The sequence below is a fragment of the Dendropsophus ebraccatus genome, chromosome 4 (assembly GCF_027789765.1).
Source record: "Dendropsophus ebraccatus isolate aDenEbr1 chromosome 4, aDenEbr1.pat, whole genome shotgun sequence".
NCBI lineage: Eukaryota > Metazoa > Chordata > Amphibia > Anura > Hylidae > Dendropsophus > Dendropsophus ebraccatus.
In genome coordinates, this window is record NC_091457.1 from 157,107,459 (window position 1) to 157,128,945 (window position 21,487).

Here is a 21,487-nt window from a genome sequence, read left to right on the forward strand (position 1 = left end):
ACAAACCACAACGCAACCCGATCGAGTGTCTTCAATGTAATTGATAAAAGTAAAAAAAAACAGACCGCCATCCATAAGTCGATGACTTCCAGCAGGATCCATTACATGACGGATGATAAAGAATCTGTCCTCTCCATCACTGATCGTGTCCCATACCTTCTCTATAGAATCCAAGGTCTCCGAATATTTCTCCTCCGTCTGCTTTATTTCTAAAAGGCAACAGCACCGGATGTCGCTCTCGGCATTCCTCTATAAAGATATAAAATCTCAATTACCAAACAATAAAAGATTAACCAATAGAGATAAGCAGAATTGGAGCATGCTGGATACCGAGCGTCCGGCATTTGAATATTGTTGGCTGAAGAAGTTTGACGCAGCCCTAGGGAGTCCGGGAAATCTTGGGTGGAGCTATAGGGCATAGGCTGTATCAATGTTTCCCCGGCTCCCTACCTAGGGCTGCATCCAACTTCTTCAGCCACTGGTAATCAAATACCGAATGATTAAACCTGGGCATGCCGTTAGCTCCCTAGTGGGCATTGGGCATGTCTGTTACATTCATCCTTGGCACCGTTCCTGTGCTGTTAGCTGTGAAATCCTCTGCCCGGTAAGGCGTTAGGAGCACTGGGTGCAGGGCTTCCGCCCCCCAAGCACCAATCCAGCCCATTGATAATTATTAGGGTGAATAACCACCCTCCCCCCCTATGATTATGAATGGAGGGGGCTGACCAAGGGCGGATTGGTGCTTAAGGGGCAATAGCCACACCCTCAGGGCTCCTAACAGCTTACTGAGCAGAGATTTTCGGCTAACAGCACGGGAATGGCTAGTTTTTATTGTGGAACTCCAATAAAATGTATTACTTGGATCTGTCCTGAGATGCCGGAATTCTTCCCTACTGCAGTCCCATAAAATGTCTTAAATATGATACATAGGGTCCGCCTCACTGACCGGCACTGTCTTCTTGGTTACTTACTGAGATGAAAAATTATCAGTAGAGAAAGATCAGCAAAGGCCCAAAAAAATGATGAGTGAACTTACAGTAAGATTGGGTCCGCATGAACCCAAACGCTCGTCATTTGAATCCCTGAGCCTTAAGAAGATGCATGCAGCCCCGGGGCAGCCTAGAGAACATGGATACTCAGTGATTTAAATGTTGAGCAGGTTTGTGCAAACCCAAACGTACTGTAAGTTTGTCCATCTCTAATCAAAAGTTTGGGGAATGAGTAATACTGCATTGGAAAGTTGGGTATACCTGTATACCTCTTTGTTGTTAGTTTACACCATATACAGCCTATTTAAAAAAAAGTATGGGGTTCTAAACCCCCATTAAATAACTCCTACTACCCCAACCTAAAATTGGAGCCTGATTATGGCCTATTAAAGGACCTCTGATACTTTGCATTATACCAAGTGAGGAGCCTGGGGGAGATTCTCTTTGTTGTTCTTTGAACCTATTCGTCAGGCTCCACCCTGAGGACTTGCATTGGGCATTACATTGCATCTATACTGTACACTTTACCAGTATTTCCTTAAAGAGTCACTGTCGTATTTTTTATTTATTTTAATTTTTTTTTTTGCAGAAATCAATAGTGCAGGCGATTTTAAGAAACGTTGCAATTGGATTTATTAGCCAAATATGCCATTATCTGCATTTAAAAAGACTTTTCCCAGGTCCCCCGCTCCCTCCTCTTTTCCATCCACTGCAAAAAATAAGGAAATTGTGACTGGTTGCATCAGACGTACCTAGTCTGTTCTATAGAGAGGGGAGGGGGGAGGAGGGAGTTAGCCGGCAGCAGAAAGCAGATAACAGAGGATTACAGGCAGGAGCTGGGTGACAGCTGTAATCAGGGTTCAGAGAGGTCAGTGCTGACTGTCAGAGGAGATAAAGGGTGAGGTATTTGTAGATTAACTCTTTGTTGTCCTGTTTTGGTCTTTTATTTAACTCTCTCCATAGGAGAACAATGAAGACAGGGGGGAGAGCTTCAAACTGCTTTTTCATGATAAATAAACCCAATTACAAAGTTTCTTAAAATCGCCTGGACTATTGATTTCTGCAAAAAAATTTTTTACGACAGAGACACTTTAAAGTGTTGTTATAACTAAAAATAAATAAATGTCATAGAGACATGTCAAAAGCCTTAATCAGTCAGGGTCAGGCTGCTGAGATGCCTACTGATCACTAAAACAAGCAGGAAGAAGCACACAGCTAAGAGCTTCTCTCCTAATCTCACAGCAAGAGATGACTCTAGTTGTAGATAGTTTGTCTATCTCAAGTGAATGGGAAAGCAGAAAGATGGGGAGGTAATCACTTAGCAGAGTGCTTCTCTGGTGGGGATCTGGACACTGAGACCCTGATTCAACCAGGGGTCAGGATCCCTCAATCCCAATGATATATGATTCACTCTAAAACTAAAGGAATCACAGATATAACACCAGTCATTGATGCGGCAGTCTTGATGGTTACATCTCTAACTATCCACAAGTAGGGAGAGATCTATCAATCAGGATCAGCCAAACTATTGTACATGATTGTAATAATGAAGCCTGTTCCCTATGCTGCCCGAAACTGCTGACAAGTTCCCTCTAAATAACTTTTCACAGACACAACAGACTTTTCTGCAGACGATAATGATGGATAATGTGATTACTTTGTGCATTTGGATCGACCAAAAGTTATACAGCTCCCAGACAGCGGCATTAACTATTTGCTGAATGGATAGGATTGAAAACGGGTTTTATGACTACAATAGAGCCAGAACTGCAAAGTAACCTCTGGACACTAAGGGGGAGATTTATCAAACATGGTGCAAAGTAGAATTGTCTTAGTTGCCCCTAGCAACCAATCAGATTCTTCAGCGCGGACAGGGCAGGAGCGCGCGCCTCCCATAGACTCCCATTATGAGGGGGAGGCTAACGGCATTCCGCGGCGGACAATTGCGTTGCGGAGTTCCGCTACCTTTGCTCAGTGGGAACGGGGCCTTAGAGAGTCTTTGAAAAAAGAAAGGTGGAATCTGATTGGTTGCTAGGGGCAACTGAGCCAGTTTCACTTTACACCAGTTTAATAAATCTCCTCCTACGTGCTTAAAGTGTTACTGTCACCCCCTTTCTGTATGAGGACGTCTCTACACAGCTTTAAAGCCTAACTTTTGCACTTTTCATTCCTTATTTTATAATAGATTTCTTGGTGCTTGGTCCAGTGAAAAATGCCTTTTATTGTTGGTGGATTGTGCCACCTGGATGGGCTTCACAACCGCTGTGCCACTTTGCCCCACCCACATCAGCGCTGTAGGCCCCTCCCCTTTGTGACATCATCACCGTCTAGGCCCCACCTTCTAAGCGGCCATTGGAGTGGGCTGACCTAGAGGGGGTGGGGCATTGACCTCTAGGCCGGCCCATTCCAACGGGAGCTGAGGGGGTGGGGCATAGATGCCGATTATGTCAAGGAGACAGGTGGCACAATCCACCATCACAAAAAGGCCTTTTTCACAGGACAAAGCACCAAGAAATCTATTATAAAGAAAGGTACGAAAACTGCAGAGTTTAGGCTTTATAGCTATGTAGAGACGTCCTCATACAGAAAGGGGCTGAGAGGATCCCTTTAACAGAACACTGGTCCTGTGTCCCCAACTCGAAGGAAGCACCAGTCTAAGGGCCCTATTACATGGGACGATTATCCTGGAAAATATTGTCATATCGTTCAAATTTAAACGATAATCGTTTTGTGGAAATACAGGTAACGATCAGACAACCATCATTGATCGTTCGCTAATCGTTCAGTGTAATTCCAGATCATTCCTCCATTTGCTGAGATCCAATGGAGTAAAAAGTTGAAAACCTTAATGAATCAGGCCACGCCTCCTCTGCGCCTTGCCATGCCCCTCCCCCTGCCTGACCATCAGGCGAGAAAGGGTTATGGTAGACGTATGCCAGGCAGAAGGCCTTCTGTCTGGCATACGTCTGTCATAACCCTTGCTCTCCTGATGGGCGGACAGGGGGAGGGGCTTGGCAAGGCAGGGAGGAGGAAAAGTTTTAAGTGCAGGAATACACCTTTGACATTCAGTATAGAGAGGGGAATTTATCAATGCTGACACCAGAAAAATGAACCAAATAAGTCTGTAAACAGAAGAGGTGCAGGTGCTATGGCAGTGGCTGATGTACATCCTATCCTCGGACAGACTCCCTGTACATACACTGGGCACTGCCGCCTCGGCCTTCATAAGATCTTCATACACTTCATCTGCTTCATCCTCCCTGTACACGCAGTCGTAATACAACTCATCATCTTCTTCCATCCCAGATTCACTGCAAGACAAGGAATAAGTCCCCTGAGCGCTCATAGATAGATAGATAGATAGATAGATAGATAGATAGATAGATAGATAGGAGATAGATAGATAGATAGGAGATAGATAATAGATAGATAGATAGATAGATAGATAGATAGGAGATAGATAGATAGATAGATAGATAGATAGATAGATAGATAGATAGATAGGAGATAGATAGATAGATAGATAGATAGATAGGAGATAGATAGATAGATAGATAGATAGGAGATAGATAGATAGATAGATAGATAGATAGATAGATAGATAGATAGGAGATAGATAGATAGATAGATAGATAGATAGATAGATAGATAGGAGATAGATAGATAGATAGATAGATAGATAGATAGATAGATAGATAGATAGAGAGATAGGAGATAGATAGATAGATAGATAGATAGATAGGGTGCATTTACACAGAAAGATTTATCTGACAGATTTTGGAAGCCAAAGCCAGGAATGGATTTGAAAAGAGGAGAAATCGCAGTCTTTCCTTTATGACCTGATCCCTGTTTATAGTCTGTTCCTTGTTTTGGCTTCAAAGATCTGTCAGATAAATCTGTCTGTGTAAACGCACCAATAGATAGATAGATAGATAGATAGGATGTAGGTAGATAGATAGATAGGAGGTAGGTAGATAGATAGATAATAGATAGATAGATAGATAGATAGATAGATAGATAGATAGATTATAGATAGATGGATAGATAGATAGATAGATAGATAGATAGATAGATAGATAGATAGATAGAGAGATAGATAGATAGAGAGATAGATAGATAGATAGATAGATAGATAGATAGATAGATAGATAGATAGATAGGAGATAGATAGATAGATAGATAGATAGATAGATAGATAGATAGATAGATAGATAGTTGAGGCCATACATACTCTATTAAGTCAGGCAATGCTTTATAGATGTCTTCATCTTGCACACTTTCTTCTGTTGGAAACGGCCTGAGTGAAAAACACAAGAGAAGTGTTAGATTTTTTTATAACACATTAGTCCTCCTGATATCTCTCTATCTCTCTCTCTCGTCACATATTGGAGTAAGACTTCATGTAAGTCAATGTCTAACCCTTTAACAACCTTCCTCTGTACTGAGGGCTTCTGATCCTAGTTAGGGTGGGTTCAGACCAACTAATCCGCGCTGATAATTTCCGGCAGATTCCGTCGCTAGTACACGCTCATGGGCGCATCAATTCTTTCGGTGAAATGCAGAATCGGCCCGCCCATAGAATGGTGTCTAAGGAGCCGGCAGAAAGGTGCGCAGCCGTGAACGTGTACTAGCGACCGAATCCGACGGATTTTTTCCACGCAGATTCCATAGTCTGAACCCACCCTTAGGCTGCAAAACTGAGAAACAGCCATACAGTGCAGTTACCTATAGGTGGCACTGAAGAGACAGTAAAGCTTCTAGCGTAGAGCTAATCTGCATAACGTTTCCCATGGAGCATTGCCTGTAAGACTCCATACACAGCTGGATCTCCCTAATAAGATTCATTCCTACTAAAGCTATAGAAAGCAAACAGCAGTCTCCGCATTAATACATCCATTGCACAACTCATCATGTGTTACACATATACAGGCAATGAATTCTAGAAAAAAATTGGGCATTAATTCCTATTTCTATATATTGCGGCAGACGCCATCACTAGCGGATCTCCTTCCTGCTCCACCTTTCCCGCTGTCATGGTGTAAAATTCATTACGTCCGTGATACTGGAGGAGGCGGGTGAATAATTCATCGTCATTCCCCATCAGTGGTTATATCAATCTACACTCGGCTTCCTAATGGATTGTCTCTGGATGGGGAGGAGGTTCCTGCCATGTCCTATCCTCGCAGTAACACCAGTTTCTTGTAGAATTAATATTCACGGATTTTCCTGTAGTGCTGCATAATAGATGCAAACATTAAACCCTAATAAAAGATTCATGCCCTTCCCATGTTATTATATTAAGCACAGTTGTACTCGGGGTTATTGAATCCAATAAAAGTAATGTCAGGTGTGAGCTGCCGGAAAGTGATCCAGCAACAACGATTATCAATGACGCAGAGGTTAAAGGGGGAATCCTACGGATCATTTCTCCTGTCTAAAGTCATAACAGGCTGATAATAACTGTATTATAGTCACTTGCAGGCTATGGAGCATAAAAACTATTATTTTGTTAATTTTTTCTACCTATTTTACCACTGGTACAGCCAGAGGAGACTCTGGGCAGAATCAATCTCCTTCCGCCCCTGGCAGCTGTATAGTCCAGTTTAGTCCATTCTTCCCTTAGAAAAAGAATCTTCTCAGCTTCACTATAGTAGGAGTTATATAATAGTAGTATATTATAATATATATAATATAGTAGGAGCTACACTATAATAGGAGCTATAGTGTCAGCTCCTTCCTCCTTTGCTAACACTATAGTCCATTCTTACTTCCCCTGCAGACTCTGCTCGCTCCTTCCTTCCTTCCTTCCTTCCTTCCTTCCTTCCTTCCTTCCTTCCTTCCTTCCTTCCTTCCTTCCTTCCTTCCTTCCTTCCTTCCTTCCTTCCTTCCTTCCTTCCTTCCTTCCTTCCTTCCTTCCTTCCTTCCTTCCTTCCTTCCTTCCTTCCTTCCTTCCTTCCTTCCTTCCTTCCTTCCTTCCTTCCTTCCTTCCTTCCTTCCTTCCTTCCTTCCTTCCTTCCTTCCTTCCTTCCTTCCTTCCTTCCTTCCTTCCTTCCTTCCTTCCTTCCTTCCTTCCTTCCTTCCTTCCTTCCTTCCTTCCTTCCTTCCTTCCTTCCTTCCTTCCTTCCTTCCTTCCTTCCTTCCTTCCTTCCTTCCTTCCTTCCTTCCCTATAGACTCTTCTTACTTCCTCCACAAAAGGAGTATTCTTAGCTACACTGCCATGTTACTATACAGACTCCGTTCCTTCCTCCTCTGGCAGCTGACACTATAGACCCTTCTTACTCCCCCTGCAGACTCTGCTCCTTCCTCCTCTGGCAGCTGACACTATAGACCCTTCTTACTCCCCCTGCAGACTCTGCTCCTTCCTCCTCTGGCAGCTGACACTATAGACCCTTCTTACTCCCCCTGCAGACTCTGCTCCTTCCTCCTCTGGCAGCTGACACTATAGACCCTTCTTACTCCCCCTGCAGACTCTGCTCCTTCCTCCTCTGGAAGCTGACAATGTACTCCTTTCTTACATCCCTTCCAGAAAGTCTTCTCAGTTATACCGTCATACTACTACAAATGCTTCTTTCTCCTCTTGCAGCAGACAATATAGTTCCAGCTGAATTCCCCTGAAGAAAGAGTCCTCTCAACTATACTGTATCCCCCACCAATGAGCGAACTGATAGAACTATGATCACCAGAAACAGTGCCGTACATTTTGTAGTGGCTGTGTCTGGTACTGCAGCTTAATCCTATTCAAGTGAATGGGACAGAGCTGCAGAACCACAGTCACGGCTAAAACTACAGCCCTGACCCTGGTAAAGAATTATGAGGTTTGGCAAGGCCCTGTGGCACATTTATAGTAAGTCAGGTGATCGGTAGGGAGTCAGACCCTATATATATATATATATATATATATATATATATATATATATAAATATACATAAAATTATATAATATAATATAATATAAAATAAAAAATAATACATAAAATAATAATAATAATATAAATTATAATTAATAATATTAGTAATATAAAATAATGATAATAATAATAGTAATAATAATGATAATAATGCTATAAAATATTATTAATAATATTACTAGTAACATAAAATAATAATATTAATAGTAATGCTATAAAATATTAATAATAATACTAGTAATATAAAATAATAATATCAAATATTAATAATAATACTAGTAATATAAAATAATAATAATAATAATATAAAAGAATAATGATAATAATAATAATATATTTTTTTATACACAAGGATGGTGATCAGAACAATCTCTAATAATAATAATAATAATGATAATAATAATATAAATTATTAATAATAATAGTAATATAAAATAATAATAATGATAATAATAATAATGCTATAAAATATTATTGATAATAATAATACTAGTAACATAAAATAATAATAATAATAATAATAATAATAATAGCAATGCTATAAAATATTATTAATAATAATAATACTAGTAATATAAAATAATAATATAAAAAAATAATGATAATAATATATATTTTTTTATATACAAGGATTTCAGTATGGTGATCAGAACAATCTCTTCCTTGGTTGGCTTTACCAGTGTTGAAATTACTGTGCCTGGACTTTGTAGTCATCCCCGTATCCTTACAGCACTGCACTAAATGTGATACAGGAAAGAACCGATCCCGACCACAGAAAACATGGTGCGGAGATCGGAAAATATCTCTGCACTGTTCATAATCAAGGAAAACGGATTCAGAGGAAAAATCAATGCTACTTGACCTTATTCCGCAGGACAGAGCGATGGGCGTATGGGAGAGCTTGGATAAAGTTTCTATAACCTGAAATAGAAAACCACACAGATTACAATTACTGTGAAAAATGAGAACGGGAAAATTTCCTCTCCTGACATCGATTTGGTCTCGGAGGTGCCAGAGGATGAGATATGGAGGCAGATTTAGTTATACACAGTGTAAACCTAGACTGGACAGGATAAAAGTGTGGCAGGTTCATCACAGGGGCTCCAGCGGTCTGACTAGTCTAGACTAAATAGTTGCAAAATTGTAATGCAACTACTGGAAGAGTAGTAGATACTTGGAACAAACTTCCTGCAGATGTGGTTTGTAAATCTACAACAACAGAATGTAAACTGGCCTGACATATGCATATATCTATCCTAAGATAATAAGAAAGGAAATAATAGAAGCATAAAAAGCATTGTATTATAAATCATAACAACGACCATTGTTGTGCAAACAACCGCTATTATTTGTGAATTAACAGCTGTTGCACAACAACATCCGTTATGAAATATGGCCGTTGTTTTTACATAGTGTGAACTTGAAGTGAATGGAACTGACTTGTAATACTACACACAGCCCTGCAATGTAACCCTCCCTGTAGCGCCACCACAGGAGAACTCAGGCATTACACAGTACCCATTTAAATCAGTGGTCTGTTAGTATGAGGGTCAGTTCACACTACGGAATTTTTAGGGGTCTGATCTGGGGTCTAAATAAATTTAAAGGTCTAGTCTAAGGTCTGAATGAGTTTTGGGGTCTGGTCTGAGGTCTGTATGAGTTTTGGGGTTAGGTCTGAGGTCTGAATGAGTTTTGGGGTTAGGTTTGAGGTCTGTATGAGTTTTGGGGTTAGGTCTGAGGTCTGAATGAGTTTTGGGGTTAGGTCTGAGGTCTGAATGAGTTTTGGGGTTAGGTCTGAGGTCTGAATGAGTTTTGGGGTTAGGTCTGAGGTCTGAATGAGTTGATGGGGTTTTCTGGGCAAAATAGACTGATCCACCATTTCGCTGTTCCACGCCCGCACTACACTGTTCCATGCTGGAAGCCGTCGTCTTCACAGAGTTGTGGCTGGTTACTCTGCATGAGTAAAGGGGTCTAATCTAGGGTAAAAGTGAATTTAGGGGTTAGATCTGGGGTCTGCATGTGTTTAGGGGTCTGGTCTGCATTCTGAATGAGTATAGTGTCAAATATGGGGTCTGTATGTGTTTAGGGGGCTGTTCTGGGGTCTGAATGAATTTAGTTACCTGGGGTATGAATGAGTATAGTGTCTTATAAAGGGTCTGACCATGTTTAGGGGTCTGAGGTCTGAATGAGTTTAGAGATCTGGGGTCTGAATGAGTATAGGAATTTAATATGAGGTATAAACAGTGATAGAGATCTGGGGTCTCAAGTTGTCATGGGCCTATTCTGGCTTCGCCAGTGCAAAATAATAAATATAGTTACAAATATTTCTACAAATCTGGCAGAACATTAAGAAGACGACATCTTTACTGACCACAGACTCAGGTAAGCGGAACTAAAACTACTTATATACCTCTGCACTAAAACAGGTCTTACAATGTCGAGTTTCAGTTCTCAAATTCTAGCAGTAGGTTCTTTAGTCTTCCTATACATTGTACACTTGTAGTGGTATATTACACATTCACCACTAGGGGGCACTGAGGGTTTAATGATCACAAAGCCTCATATATACTACAATAATAATACAATAATACTGCAAATCAATCACTAAATAACAATCTATGACAGGTCCACGACCACCACTGTGACTATAACCATCAGGACAACCAAACCGCAGCGCTAGTGCTGATAAATCAGTGTGATGGTGATCCCAGACTAGATCTCCAATGTAGCTGATATAGTCCCGGTGTCTATTTCCGACTGATACATAAACTGCTGTAACCGGATCTGATGCTTTTTATAGATCTCATCCTGCATCCCTGAGAGGCAATTGCATAACATTAAAGGGATTTTCTGATATGATGCAAATAAAACCATCACACAAATGAGTCTGCAACTCTCGATGATACTTTGCGCTTCACTTCTTATTCTTAAAGGGTTAGTTCACCAAAACATATTTTCTTTCAAATAAACTGCCGCCAGAAAGTGCACAAGATTTGTAATTTACTTCTATTTAAAAAAATCTCAAGCCTTTCAGTACTTACTAGCTGCTGTATGCCTTGCAAGAAGTGGTAGTCTGGAGAGCAGGAGAGGTTTTCTATGGGGATTTACTGCTGCTCTGGACAGTTTCTGACATGGACAGAGGTGGCAGCAGAGAGCACTGTGTCAAACTGCAAAGAATACACCACTTCCTGCAGGACATACAGCAGCTGGTAAGTACTGGAAGATTGGAGATTTTTTAATAGAAGTAAATTACAATCACCCCTTTAACTATAGGCTATAGACTACAGGCAAATAATCCTGAGGACAGCAGGACATCAACTGGGGCTGTGATCACAAGCAGTTTTGCTATATACTCTATTATTATTTTTTTTTAAGTTTTCTACACTTAAATCCCCGTTATACATACGGCCACTAGGTGTCTCCCTTCCTGCCATACGGTCCATGCTTCCTCCCTGCTGATATTGATTCTTTTCTCTCTTCCAGCACACAGTCCCAGTCCTTTGCACACTCACAGGATTGATATTGATTGACAGCCATTCCTGAGCGCACCCAGAGAGGGACAAGTCTTAAAGGGAACCCGTCACCATGAAAATGCTACCTAAGCTATCGGCATCCTGTTATAGAGCGAAAGCAGCTGAGCAGACTGATTTTTTTTTACGGAAAAAGATTCTGTATAACTTATAAATTATTGATTGATCATGGATTTCAATGAACAAGTCACAAATTATACTGAATCTTTTCAGTATACCATCACTGATGGAGAAGGCCGGCTTTAATGCTTGGAGGGATAAATGTTGCTTCAAAAAAACATGTCCCTTTAACAATCCAGCTGGGATCCCTATAGTTCTGTTTCTTGTTATCACCCAGGACAGATGTCAGAAGCCGCTGCCGCTCACCGTGATAAAATATGGATCAATTAACCTTTCCCGCCTACAGCTGTTATCAGTCCCGGTCCCTCTTCCCTGAACTCTAAAACAATAAAAGCGATAGGCCGGATGTCTGACTGGTGACACACGTGTAACTCTACATCTCTCGGTTGCTCAGAGTTCATATCGTTGTTCTATTTTGAGGGTCCGTTCACATTTACAGAATCTGTAGTGCATTGGACAATCCAGACAAACAGGGCCCAATGGACCGCTGCACCAAAGGACACAAACAAAGCCAGACACACCCCATAGACTTTATTGGGATCCATCAGGTCTTTCTCATGTGGCCAGCAGAAAAGTGACTGACAGGGCGAGCAGTCAATAGCTCATCGCTCTGTCAAACAGCGGCACATTTAACTGCATGCGTTCCTTAGGATTAGGAACGCATATCAGTCAAGGGCCAGGCGCTGCACCTGGTGCTGATGACGGCAGACAGCACATCCGGAATTCTGACCAGTTTCTGGATGCACATCCGGAGCTGTCCAGAATTGCGAATGCTCCCATGGGGTTCTATGGGGCATCCGTGCTGGAATTCTGGACAAAAATAAGACAGGATCTATAATTTCCTGATTTATTTTTTGGCATGGGCATCCTTCAGAATAAAGGGTGTCCGTGCCTAATAGAACCCTATGGGTCCGAAAATCTATAGGTTTTCCTGGCATGTGCATGGGGCCTCAGCCAGCAAGCAAGGGGGACTGCGGTAATGTGTCTGCATGGCAACAGCAGGGTCATAGTTTAGAGAAAAAAACAGGGACTGATTACATCCATGGGGGATAAAAACAGTACAGTGATGCAAGTTGTGCTCCTTTACATATGAATGTGGATCACATCTGATTATACCAATCATGACACCACTCCTTTTTATATTTTTCTTATGACTCTGCACCCAATGCCCCGTAATGACAAAGAGAACAAATGTAAGAAATCTTTGCTAATCTATTAAAAAAGGAAAAATGAAGATATCTAATTGACATAGGAATACAGAGACGTTACTTAGTGTTTAGTTGAAGCCCCTTTGGCAGTGGTTACAGCCTTCACTCTTCTTGGGTAGGAGCCACAAGGTTTCCCTTGTCTTGTCTCTAAACTCTACAGGCAGTTCTTTCCTCCTCGTTATACCTTATATAGACAGGGGTGTGTCTTTCCAAATCCTGTCCAATCAGCTGAATTTACTACAAGTGACTCCAATCAAGGTGTGAAACATCCCAGAGATGATCACGAGAAATGGGAGGAGCTAGAGTTAAATTTCAAGTGTGATAGTTCTTATGTCTGCGCCAAACTTTAGTTTCTCCTTTTTTATACATTTCTGAAAAACTTTCACATTTTCATTATTATGGGGGAAACTTTTTTTGTTGTTGTTTTTTTATTTTAGCACAAGGCCTGAAGGTCTGAAGATTTCCGGAATGTACTGTATACTACTAGCACTGCTGCTGCTACTACTACTGCTAGTGGCTATTAGATAATGCAAATGAGGTATCATACCTTGGCAAAATCCCGCACATCGAATAGGTCAAACGCCTCGAACAGGTCACTTTTCTTCATGTTGAAGGCTTCACAGCACACGGTCAGAAACGTCCGAATGTTCTTTAGACACAGAAACTAAAAAAAAAAGGGGGAAAATTTCAGTAAATCAACTGCATGAGAATGTTGTACGCATTGTATACATAGCAATAAACTCCCTTCCTCCAGGCTGTGCTGTCCTGCTCTGTGCTGATCCTGTCCATAAGATGACCGACATGGAGGAGCATGTGACCATGCCTTGCTCCATCATGTCGGCCATCTTATGGGCAGAATTACCACAGGGCAGGACAGCAAAGTCTGGAGGAGGGGAGCTTGATTTTACCTCTAGTTTAGCTCTGCAGCGAGTACACTTACAAATACTGTACACTGAACTATTTTACTATAAAGTGGCCAACCCCTTTAACTTTGACATAAATGATGCCAAAATTTTACACATTTTGGTGCACCTTTATTTAAAACACATTTAACATATAATTTAGACACTCCTTGAGGCTTATTTGACAAGGGGGCATGACTTAGAAGAGAGGGGAGTAGCTTATATAATGGGCCATGTTAAGCCAAACTGCCCCAAAATTTGAGCATAGACTGAGTAATTGTGACGGAAACTCGCGGACTGTGGCGTGCCTGCGTCTTCGCTCGTGGCATAGACTCCATTCTATGCACGGGCAGATTCCACCCTCCGTCCAAAGAATGAACTTGATTGTTCTTGGGACAGGTGAAAGAATCGCCCTTGCATAGAATGGAGTCTATGACACGAGCGGACGCGAGCTGAGAATTCCGCAACAAAGTTTCCATCAAAATTACTCAGTGTGCACGAACCCTTATGACCCAGGGATAGAACGGCACTGTCACGGCGAAGCCGGTGCCCCTATCCACGGGTACCGGGTTGGGGCTGAAGCACAGGAGGCGGGCCGGCCTGCCCTCAGTGGGAGGGAATTCCCTCCCCTCTATGATGCGACTCCATTAGAATGAATGGAGCCGCGTCATACAGAGGCGCGGGATTCCGCCCACTGGGGGCAGGCCGGCCTGCCTCCTGTGCTTCAGCCCCAACCCGGTACCCGTGGATAGAACAGTACAGCCGTACACGGGAACCGGGCCGCGATTCAAAAAACGGACTGCGGCATCGGCTTCCCCGTGACGGCGCCGTTCTATTCCTGGGTCACATCAGGATGTACCTGATGAAAAGACTGGAAAGACTACACCACTTTCTGCAAGACATACAGCAGCTGATAAGTACTGGAAGACTGGAGATTTTCGAATGGCAGTAATTTACTAATCTATGTAACTTTCTAAAATGATTGCGAAAAAAAACAATCCGGGCCTTGGTTTTGTAGAATGTCAGGTAACACGTCCACCATCTGATTATACACTCCTCTCTCTCAGCTTCACCTGCACGCAGCCTCCTGACATTGAGCAGACCTTTCATATAACACAGACCCTGAACATCCTGAGACGACACAACCTGGAGTAATACAGAGCAGGACACTGAGCAGTCACTGTGTATAGTGACACCACGCAGACTGCTCTACTATGGAGGCTTAGGAAATAAGATACTGGAGATGGACATGAAATCCCAGTGATATTATACAGGCTTCTCTGGAGGATAACACTAAGCCGGCCGCTGATCCATGAATGGCCGCTCTCACTACTTAGCATGGCTGGTGACACTGAGCAGACATATTGATTAGACAGAACTAATTCTAATAAAAACCTAAAAGTCTCCCGAAAATTATTACAGAGATAAAACTATAATTGTATCATTGTGACATGTTGACTATTAAAGCCTTATAACGGGCCGGCTCCTGGTCCAGCTGCCATTCATTATACACAGTACCCCTCTGGGAGCTGTAATGGCGGCCGTCCTGTCTGTCTCCAAGACTTCCCATAAACAGATAGAACGTAGATTATAATTAATTTTTAACAACTTCACAAAAGACGAGAATCCAAGAACGAAACACGTATAAGAGATGACAAGGACGTCCTCACCCCTCAACTATACAGACTGGGGGGGGGGGGGATGTTATAAAGGTTATAAGAAAAAATAAGAAATGTAGGCGAGGGGTGGCAGGAGGAACGCTGAGCGGTTTACTAGACATCATAATAGAAATTGGCGTCAATTATGAAGAAAATCTATCCTGCCCATCACTGCTTTACAGACAACCCGAACACCCACCAACATTATTATCAGGAGTGTATATAATAATCCAAGTACATTGGACTGAGAGTGGCATATATCATATGAGATAGATAGGGACAGTGGTGCCTTGGATTACGAGTATAATTCATTCCGGGATCCAAATCACTCTTAAACCAAAGCAAATTTTCCCATAAGAAATCACTAAAATGCAGACAATTGGTTCCACACCCAAAAAATAATGATTTTTTTTTAACTGAATAACATGTAAAATAAATGAAACAAACAATGAGAAAAAACTGAATATGTGATATATAAGTTACTGTACAGTATAGCAATCAGCATGTGGAGTATAATGTATAGTAACTGTATAACCCTGATAACACAGCAGCAGTTTGTAGATACAGGATGGAGCTGCAGATACCCATAATGCAGTAGTGTAGTACAACAGGCTAGAATAGAGAAGCAGGGCTGCTGTCAGAAGTCTGTGTGGTCACATGACAGCAATAAGGAAGGGGGGGGGGGTGTTCAGCATGGACCAATTAGGAAGTGAGAATCACAGAGCTGTGCAGTAGAACGGTGACAGAAACTTCTCTATACAGCAGTGTGAATGGCTGAGTGTAAGTGCAGGCACATTATAGCAGCAGTGGTATAACCGAGTGTGAGTGCAGGCACATTATAGCAGCAGTGTGTATAGCTGAGTGTGAGTGCAGGCACATTATAGCAGCAGTGTGTATAGCTGAGTGTGAGGGTAGGCACATTATAGCAGCAGTGTGTATAGCTGAGTGTAAGTGCAGCCACACTATAACAGCAGTGTGTATAGCTGAGTGTGAGGGCAGGCAATTATAGCAGCAGTGTGTATAGCTGGGTGTGAGAGCAGGCACATTATAGCAGGAATGGAGAGGATGGGAAACACAAGGGCTGGCAGAGACTGCAGGGAGCATGAAAGAATGAACAGGGCAGATGTGGGCACAGTATAGCAGCACTCTCTGTCCGGGGAGAGGGGGGTTACAGCTATGGAGAGATTACCTCCACAGTCGTGTCCCCTGATGTAAGCCCCAGCCGGAAGTGGATCTGATATGATTTGGAAGGTGCGGGAGACTTCCTGGTTCATTGTACAGGGCTGTAGACCCCGCTATGCAGAACATTCCCCTCCCCCACTCCCCCTCCCACCCAGTACAGACAGCTCTTAAACCAAGTCCCAATTTTGAAAAACTTTGAGCTCTTTTTGCAAATCCAAGTTACTCTTAAACCAAGGTACCACTGTAAATAAATAGATAGATAATAGATAGATAGACAGATAGATATTATCTATCTATCTATCTATCTATCTATCTCCTATCTATCCCTATCTATCTATCTATCTATCTATCTATCTATCTATCTCCTATCTATCTATCTATCTATCTATCTATCTATCTATCTATCTATCTATCTCCTATCTGTCATCTATCTCCTATCTATCTATCTCCTATCTATCTATCTATCTCCTATCTATCTATCTCCTATCTATCTATCTATCTATCTATCTATTATCTATCTATCTATCTCCTATCTATCTATCTATCTCCTATCTATCTATCTATCTATCTATCTATCTATCTATCTATCTATCTACTATCTATCTATCTATCTCCTATCTATCTATCTATCTCCTATCTATCTATCTATCTATCTATCTATCTATCTCCTATCTATCTATCTCCTATCTATCTATCTATCTATCTATCTATCAATCTATCTCCTATCTATCTATCTATCTATCTCCTATCTATCTATTACCTATCTATCTATCTATCTATCTATCTATCTATCTATCTCCTATCTATTATCTATCTATCTATCTATCTATCTATCTATCTATCTATCTCCTATCTATCTATCTCCTATTATCTATCTATCTATCTATCTATCTATCTCCTATCTATCTCCTATCTATCTATCTCCTATCTATCTATCTATCTATCTATCTATCTATCTATCTCCTATCTATCTATCTATCTCCTATCTATCTATCTATCTATCTATCTATCTATCTCATATCTATCTATCTATCTATCTATCTATCTATCTATCTATCTATTACCTATCTATCTATCTATCTATCTATCTATCTATCTATCTATCTATCTCCTATCTATCTATCTATCTATCTATCTATCTATCTATCTATCTATCTCCTATCTATCTATCTATTATCTATCTATCTATCTATCTATCTATCTATCTCCTATCTATCTATCTATCTCTCTATCCATATATACTAATGCATACACAGATAGCTATGAGATATAAGACAGCTGTATAGCTATATATGTTATCCTGGTAGACTCCCCCTGCAGTCTTGCTCTTGTCGCAGGGTTCTAGGTTACAGTCGGTGGAGATCAGCTGAGATTTTTGCGTCCGCCAGGAATAGTCGTGTTATTGATCTGCACTCGTGTTCCTCACCCCTGCGCCTTTTCTGTCTCTCTCTCTCCTCCCCACCCCCCGCTCTCAGACGGATGGATTGATCCGTATAGCTGTGTGCACCTCTGCTTACTTGGGACCCGCATTAATAATGCACAGACGTCTGAAATGTCTTTTCATTAGATGTCCCCTGTAAATCCTAATCACATCGCTGCTTAACCCTCTCCTGCCCGGAGCAAGGCCAAAAATATATATACCATCCATCCCTGAGCTTATCACATCACTGACACCTGAGCGTTCAGAAGGATCAGCAACGATCCTGTATAATGGATCAGCTCTCTAATAACATTTGCTCCATTCAATGGAAATTGAGTTAGTCGTCCTATAGGATGGAGCCATACACTGGTGATACACAACGGAAACTAATAGAGCTTCACACAGTCAATGCGCTAGGTGCAAAGTGTTTGTATCCTGTATATGTGCAGACTGGGGATATATAAAGGATTATGGACAATCCATAGATTGTATTCTTATTACAGCATTGGCTATGGGTGATAATTACACATTATTTAGGGTCAATTCTATTCTGTGTCTATATTAGGGTACGTTCACAATGAGGAAAACAGGCGGAAATTCCGAGCGGAATCCCTGACGCAGAATTGACAAGTCAGTTCTTTGAGAGGAGAGCCGTGGAGAGGCGCCCTATAGATAACATTGAAACAGTGAGGCAGGTGGGATTCCGCAGCGGGGATTTCGGTCAGAATTTCCACCTGTTTTCCTCACACAGGGTATCCTCTGTGCCACCAAAGCAGCTCTGACCCATGAGGGCTCGGACTCCATACACCAATGATGTGCCCTATGTTATCTGCTTTAAGACGTCAGCAGCAGATCCTGTAAGGTGTGAGGACCCCATATCCCTGTGATGTCTCCTGTGGTATCAGCATCCTGTAAGGTGTGAGGACCCCATATCCCTGTGATGTCTCCTGTGGTATCAGCATCCTGTAAGGTGTGAGGACCCCATATCCCTGTGATGTCCCCTGTGGTATCAGCATCCTGTAAGGTGTGAGGACCCCATATCCCTGTGATGTCCCCTGTGATATCAGCATCCTGTAAGGTGTGAGGACCCCATATCCCTGTGATGTCTCCTGTGGTATCAGCATCCTGTAAGGTGTGCGGACCCCATATCCCTGTGATGTCCCCTGTGGTATCAGCATCCTGTAAGGTGTGAGGTACCCATATCCCTGTGATGTCTCCTGTGGTATCAGCATCCTGTAAGGTGTGCGGACCCCATATCCCTGTGATGTCCCCTGTGGTATCAGCATCCTGTAAGGTGTGAGGACCCCATATCCCTGTGATGTCCCCTGTGATATCAGCATCCTGTAAGGTGTGAGGACCCCATATCCCTGTGATGTCTCCTGTGGTATCAGCATCCTGTAAGGTGTGAGGACCCCATATCCCTGTGATGTCTCCTGTGGTATCAGCATCCTGTAAGGTGTGCGGACCCCATATCCCTGTGATGTCTCCTGTGGTATCAGCATCCTGTAAGGTGTGAGGACCCCATATCCCTGTGATGTCTCCTGTGGTATCAGCATCCTGTAAGGTGTGCGGACCCCATATCCCTGTGATGTCTCCTGTGGTATCAGCATCCTGTAAGGTGTGAGGACCCCATATCCCTGTGATGTCTCCTGTGGTATCAGCATCCTGTTAGGTGTGAGGTGCGGACCCCATATCCCTGTGATGTCCCCTGTGGTATCAGCATCCTATAAGGTGTGAGGACCCCATATCCCTGTGATGTCTCCTGTGGTATCAGCATCCTGTAAGGTGTGCGGACCCCATATCCCTGTGATGTCTCCTGTGGTATCAGCATCCTGTAAGGTGTGAGGACCCCATATCCCTGTGATGTCTCCTGTGGTATCAGCATCCTGTTAGGTGTGAGGTGCGGACCCCATATCCCTGTGATGTCCCCTGTGGTATCAGCATCCTATAAGGTGTGAGGACCCCATATCCCTGTGATGTCCCCTGTGGTATCAGTGTAAGGGGTGCAGGTGGATGGCGACAAACTCACTCTGACAGCTGAGTAATGTTGGGATAACTTTACTGTAGATAATTCAGCAGATACAACCAATTCTTTAACTTGTATAACAGGTAGAATCTTAATTAACAGGAACACTGTCTCTTTATGAAGCTAGGTAAGTAGCAGGGAGGATATCACTTCAGTCTATGTGGTGTAGCACAACTATATACAGTCTCTCAGGGGGCCCCACTTCCTGACTCTGCTGGTAACAATGGGCTCCCCTGCAGCACCAGCTCTGTCTCCCCTGAGCAGTACCTTCCTTCTTGCTGCAGTGATGAGGCTGGCTGGACACTCCTGTGTCAGTGTCTCTTTGTCCCAGGTGCGCTGCACTCCACTTGCTAGCACTGGGCTGTGTTGCTCTCTTCCCTCACTGCTGCACACTGCTCTGTCTGCTGTAGCTCTTGTGGACCTGGCTGAGCTGTCCTGCTTTCTGTGGATCACCTTGTCACACCTCTCTTTAGCTCTGGCACAGGTCACTGCCCTTGACCTCCAGCACTGGAATCTTCTCTCTCTACAGGAACTGGGTGGGTCACACTTCCTGAGTCTCTGGCTTTTCCTTCCCCAGTTACCTCTGTTACTCCTAGCTGGGAACTGACTCCCTCTGCTGGACGGAGGTGATAACATCCAACCTCTATGCTCTAATACTGCAGCAGAACCTTCTGGCATTACACCTTCCCCCCCTCGTTTGAGGGTAGCCGTCCCGGCAACCTGCATACCCAAGACATAGTCCTCATAACGTGCAGGCATCCTTCCAAAGTTAGCACGTCCAGAATGTCTTAGCTCAACTGAAGGCTCCACAGAGGGAGCGTTGTTCTCCTCTTGCTGCATATCTTCCCTTCTTTCCAAGGGGGTTGGATCTGGTTGGGGTGGTACCCACCATTCCTCTTCCCCAGAGGGTACCGTGGGCATGTTGATACTCTCTGGCTGGGGTTCAGGAACTCTTCTCAGAAAAGTGCATGGTCTAAGCATATTTCGATGCACTATGCGCATCGGTCCAGTTGCACCCTCCGGTCTTACCTCATACACTGGTATAGTTGGGTTGGGTTGCCGGATCACCTCATATGGCGTGACTTCCCACCGCCACTGCAGCTTTCCAGCCCTTCTGGCTGTGCGATTGCGTACCATTACCCGATCTCCCACCTGTAACGGCAACTCCTTCAATTTCTTGTTTGCTGGTAATGTGCGGGGGCCAAGGCGCTGGGCGACCAGGTCGTACATTTCTTGTACCTTCTTCCGATGGTCTCCCATCCAAGTCTCAGGGGTCCACCCTTCACCTTCTCCACTGTCAGGCATCATCATGGTCAGAGGGCATCTCCCATTTCTCCCAAACATCAACAAGAAGGGTGAATAACCGGTGGCTGAGTGTAAAGTGTTGTTGTACACCCACACTAACTCTGCAATGTAGTCTGGCCATCTCTCCTTTTTCTGTTCCTCCAGTGTCCTCAAGAGCTGCAGAAGGGTTCTGTTCAGGCGCTCACATGCGCCATTTCCCTGTGGATGGTAAGGTGTTGTGCGTGTCTTCCGAATCTGGT

At 42.9% G+C, this 21,487-nt stretch overlaps 1 protein-coding gene across 2 annotated transcripts in view; it reads right to left on the bottom strand.

Moving 5' to 3' along the window:
* Positions 1-21,487, bottom strand: part of VAV3 (vav guanine nucleotide exchange factor 3) — a 142,095-nt gene that overhangs the window by 62,544 nt on the left and 58,064 nt on the right. For both annotated transcript variants that reach the window (XM_069967533.1, XM_069967532.1), the window contains exons 2-6: positions 13,303-13,419; positions 8,760-8,818; positions 5,221-5,286; positions 4,189-4,300; positions 157-249 (exon numbers count right to left, since the gene is read on the bottom strand). In XM_069967533.1, the coding sequence (XP_069823634.1) occupies positions 157-249; positions 4,189-4,300; positions 5,221-5,286; positions 8,760-8,818; positions 13,303-13,419 (447 nt within the window). The remainder of the gene's footprint in view (positions 1-156; positions 250-4,188; positions 4,301-5,220; positions 5,287-8,759; positions 8,819-13,302; positions 13,420-21,487) is intronic.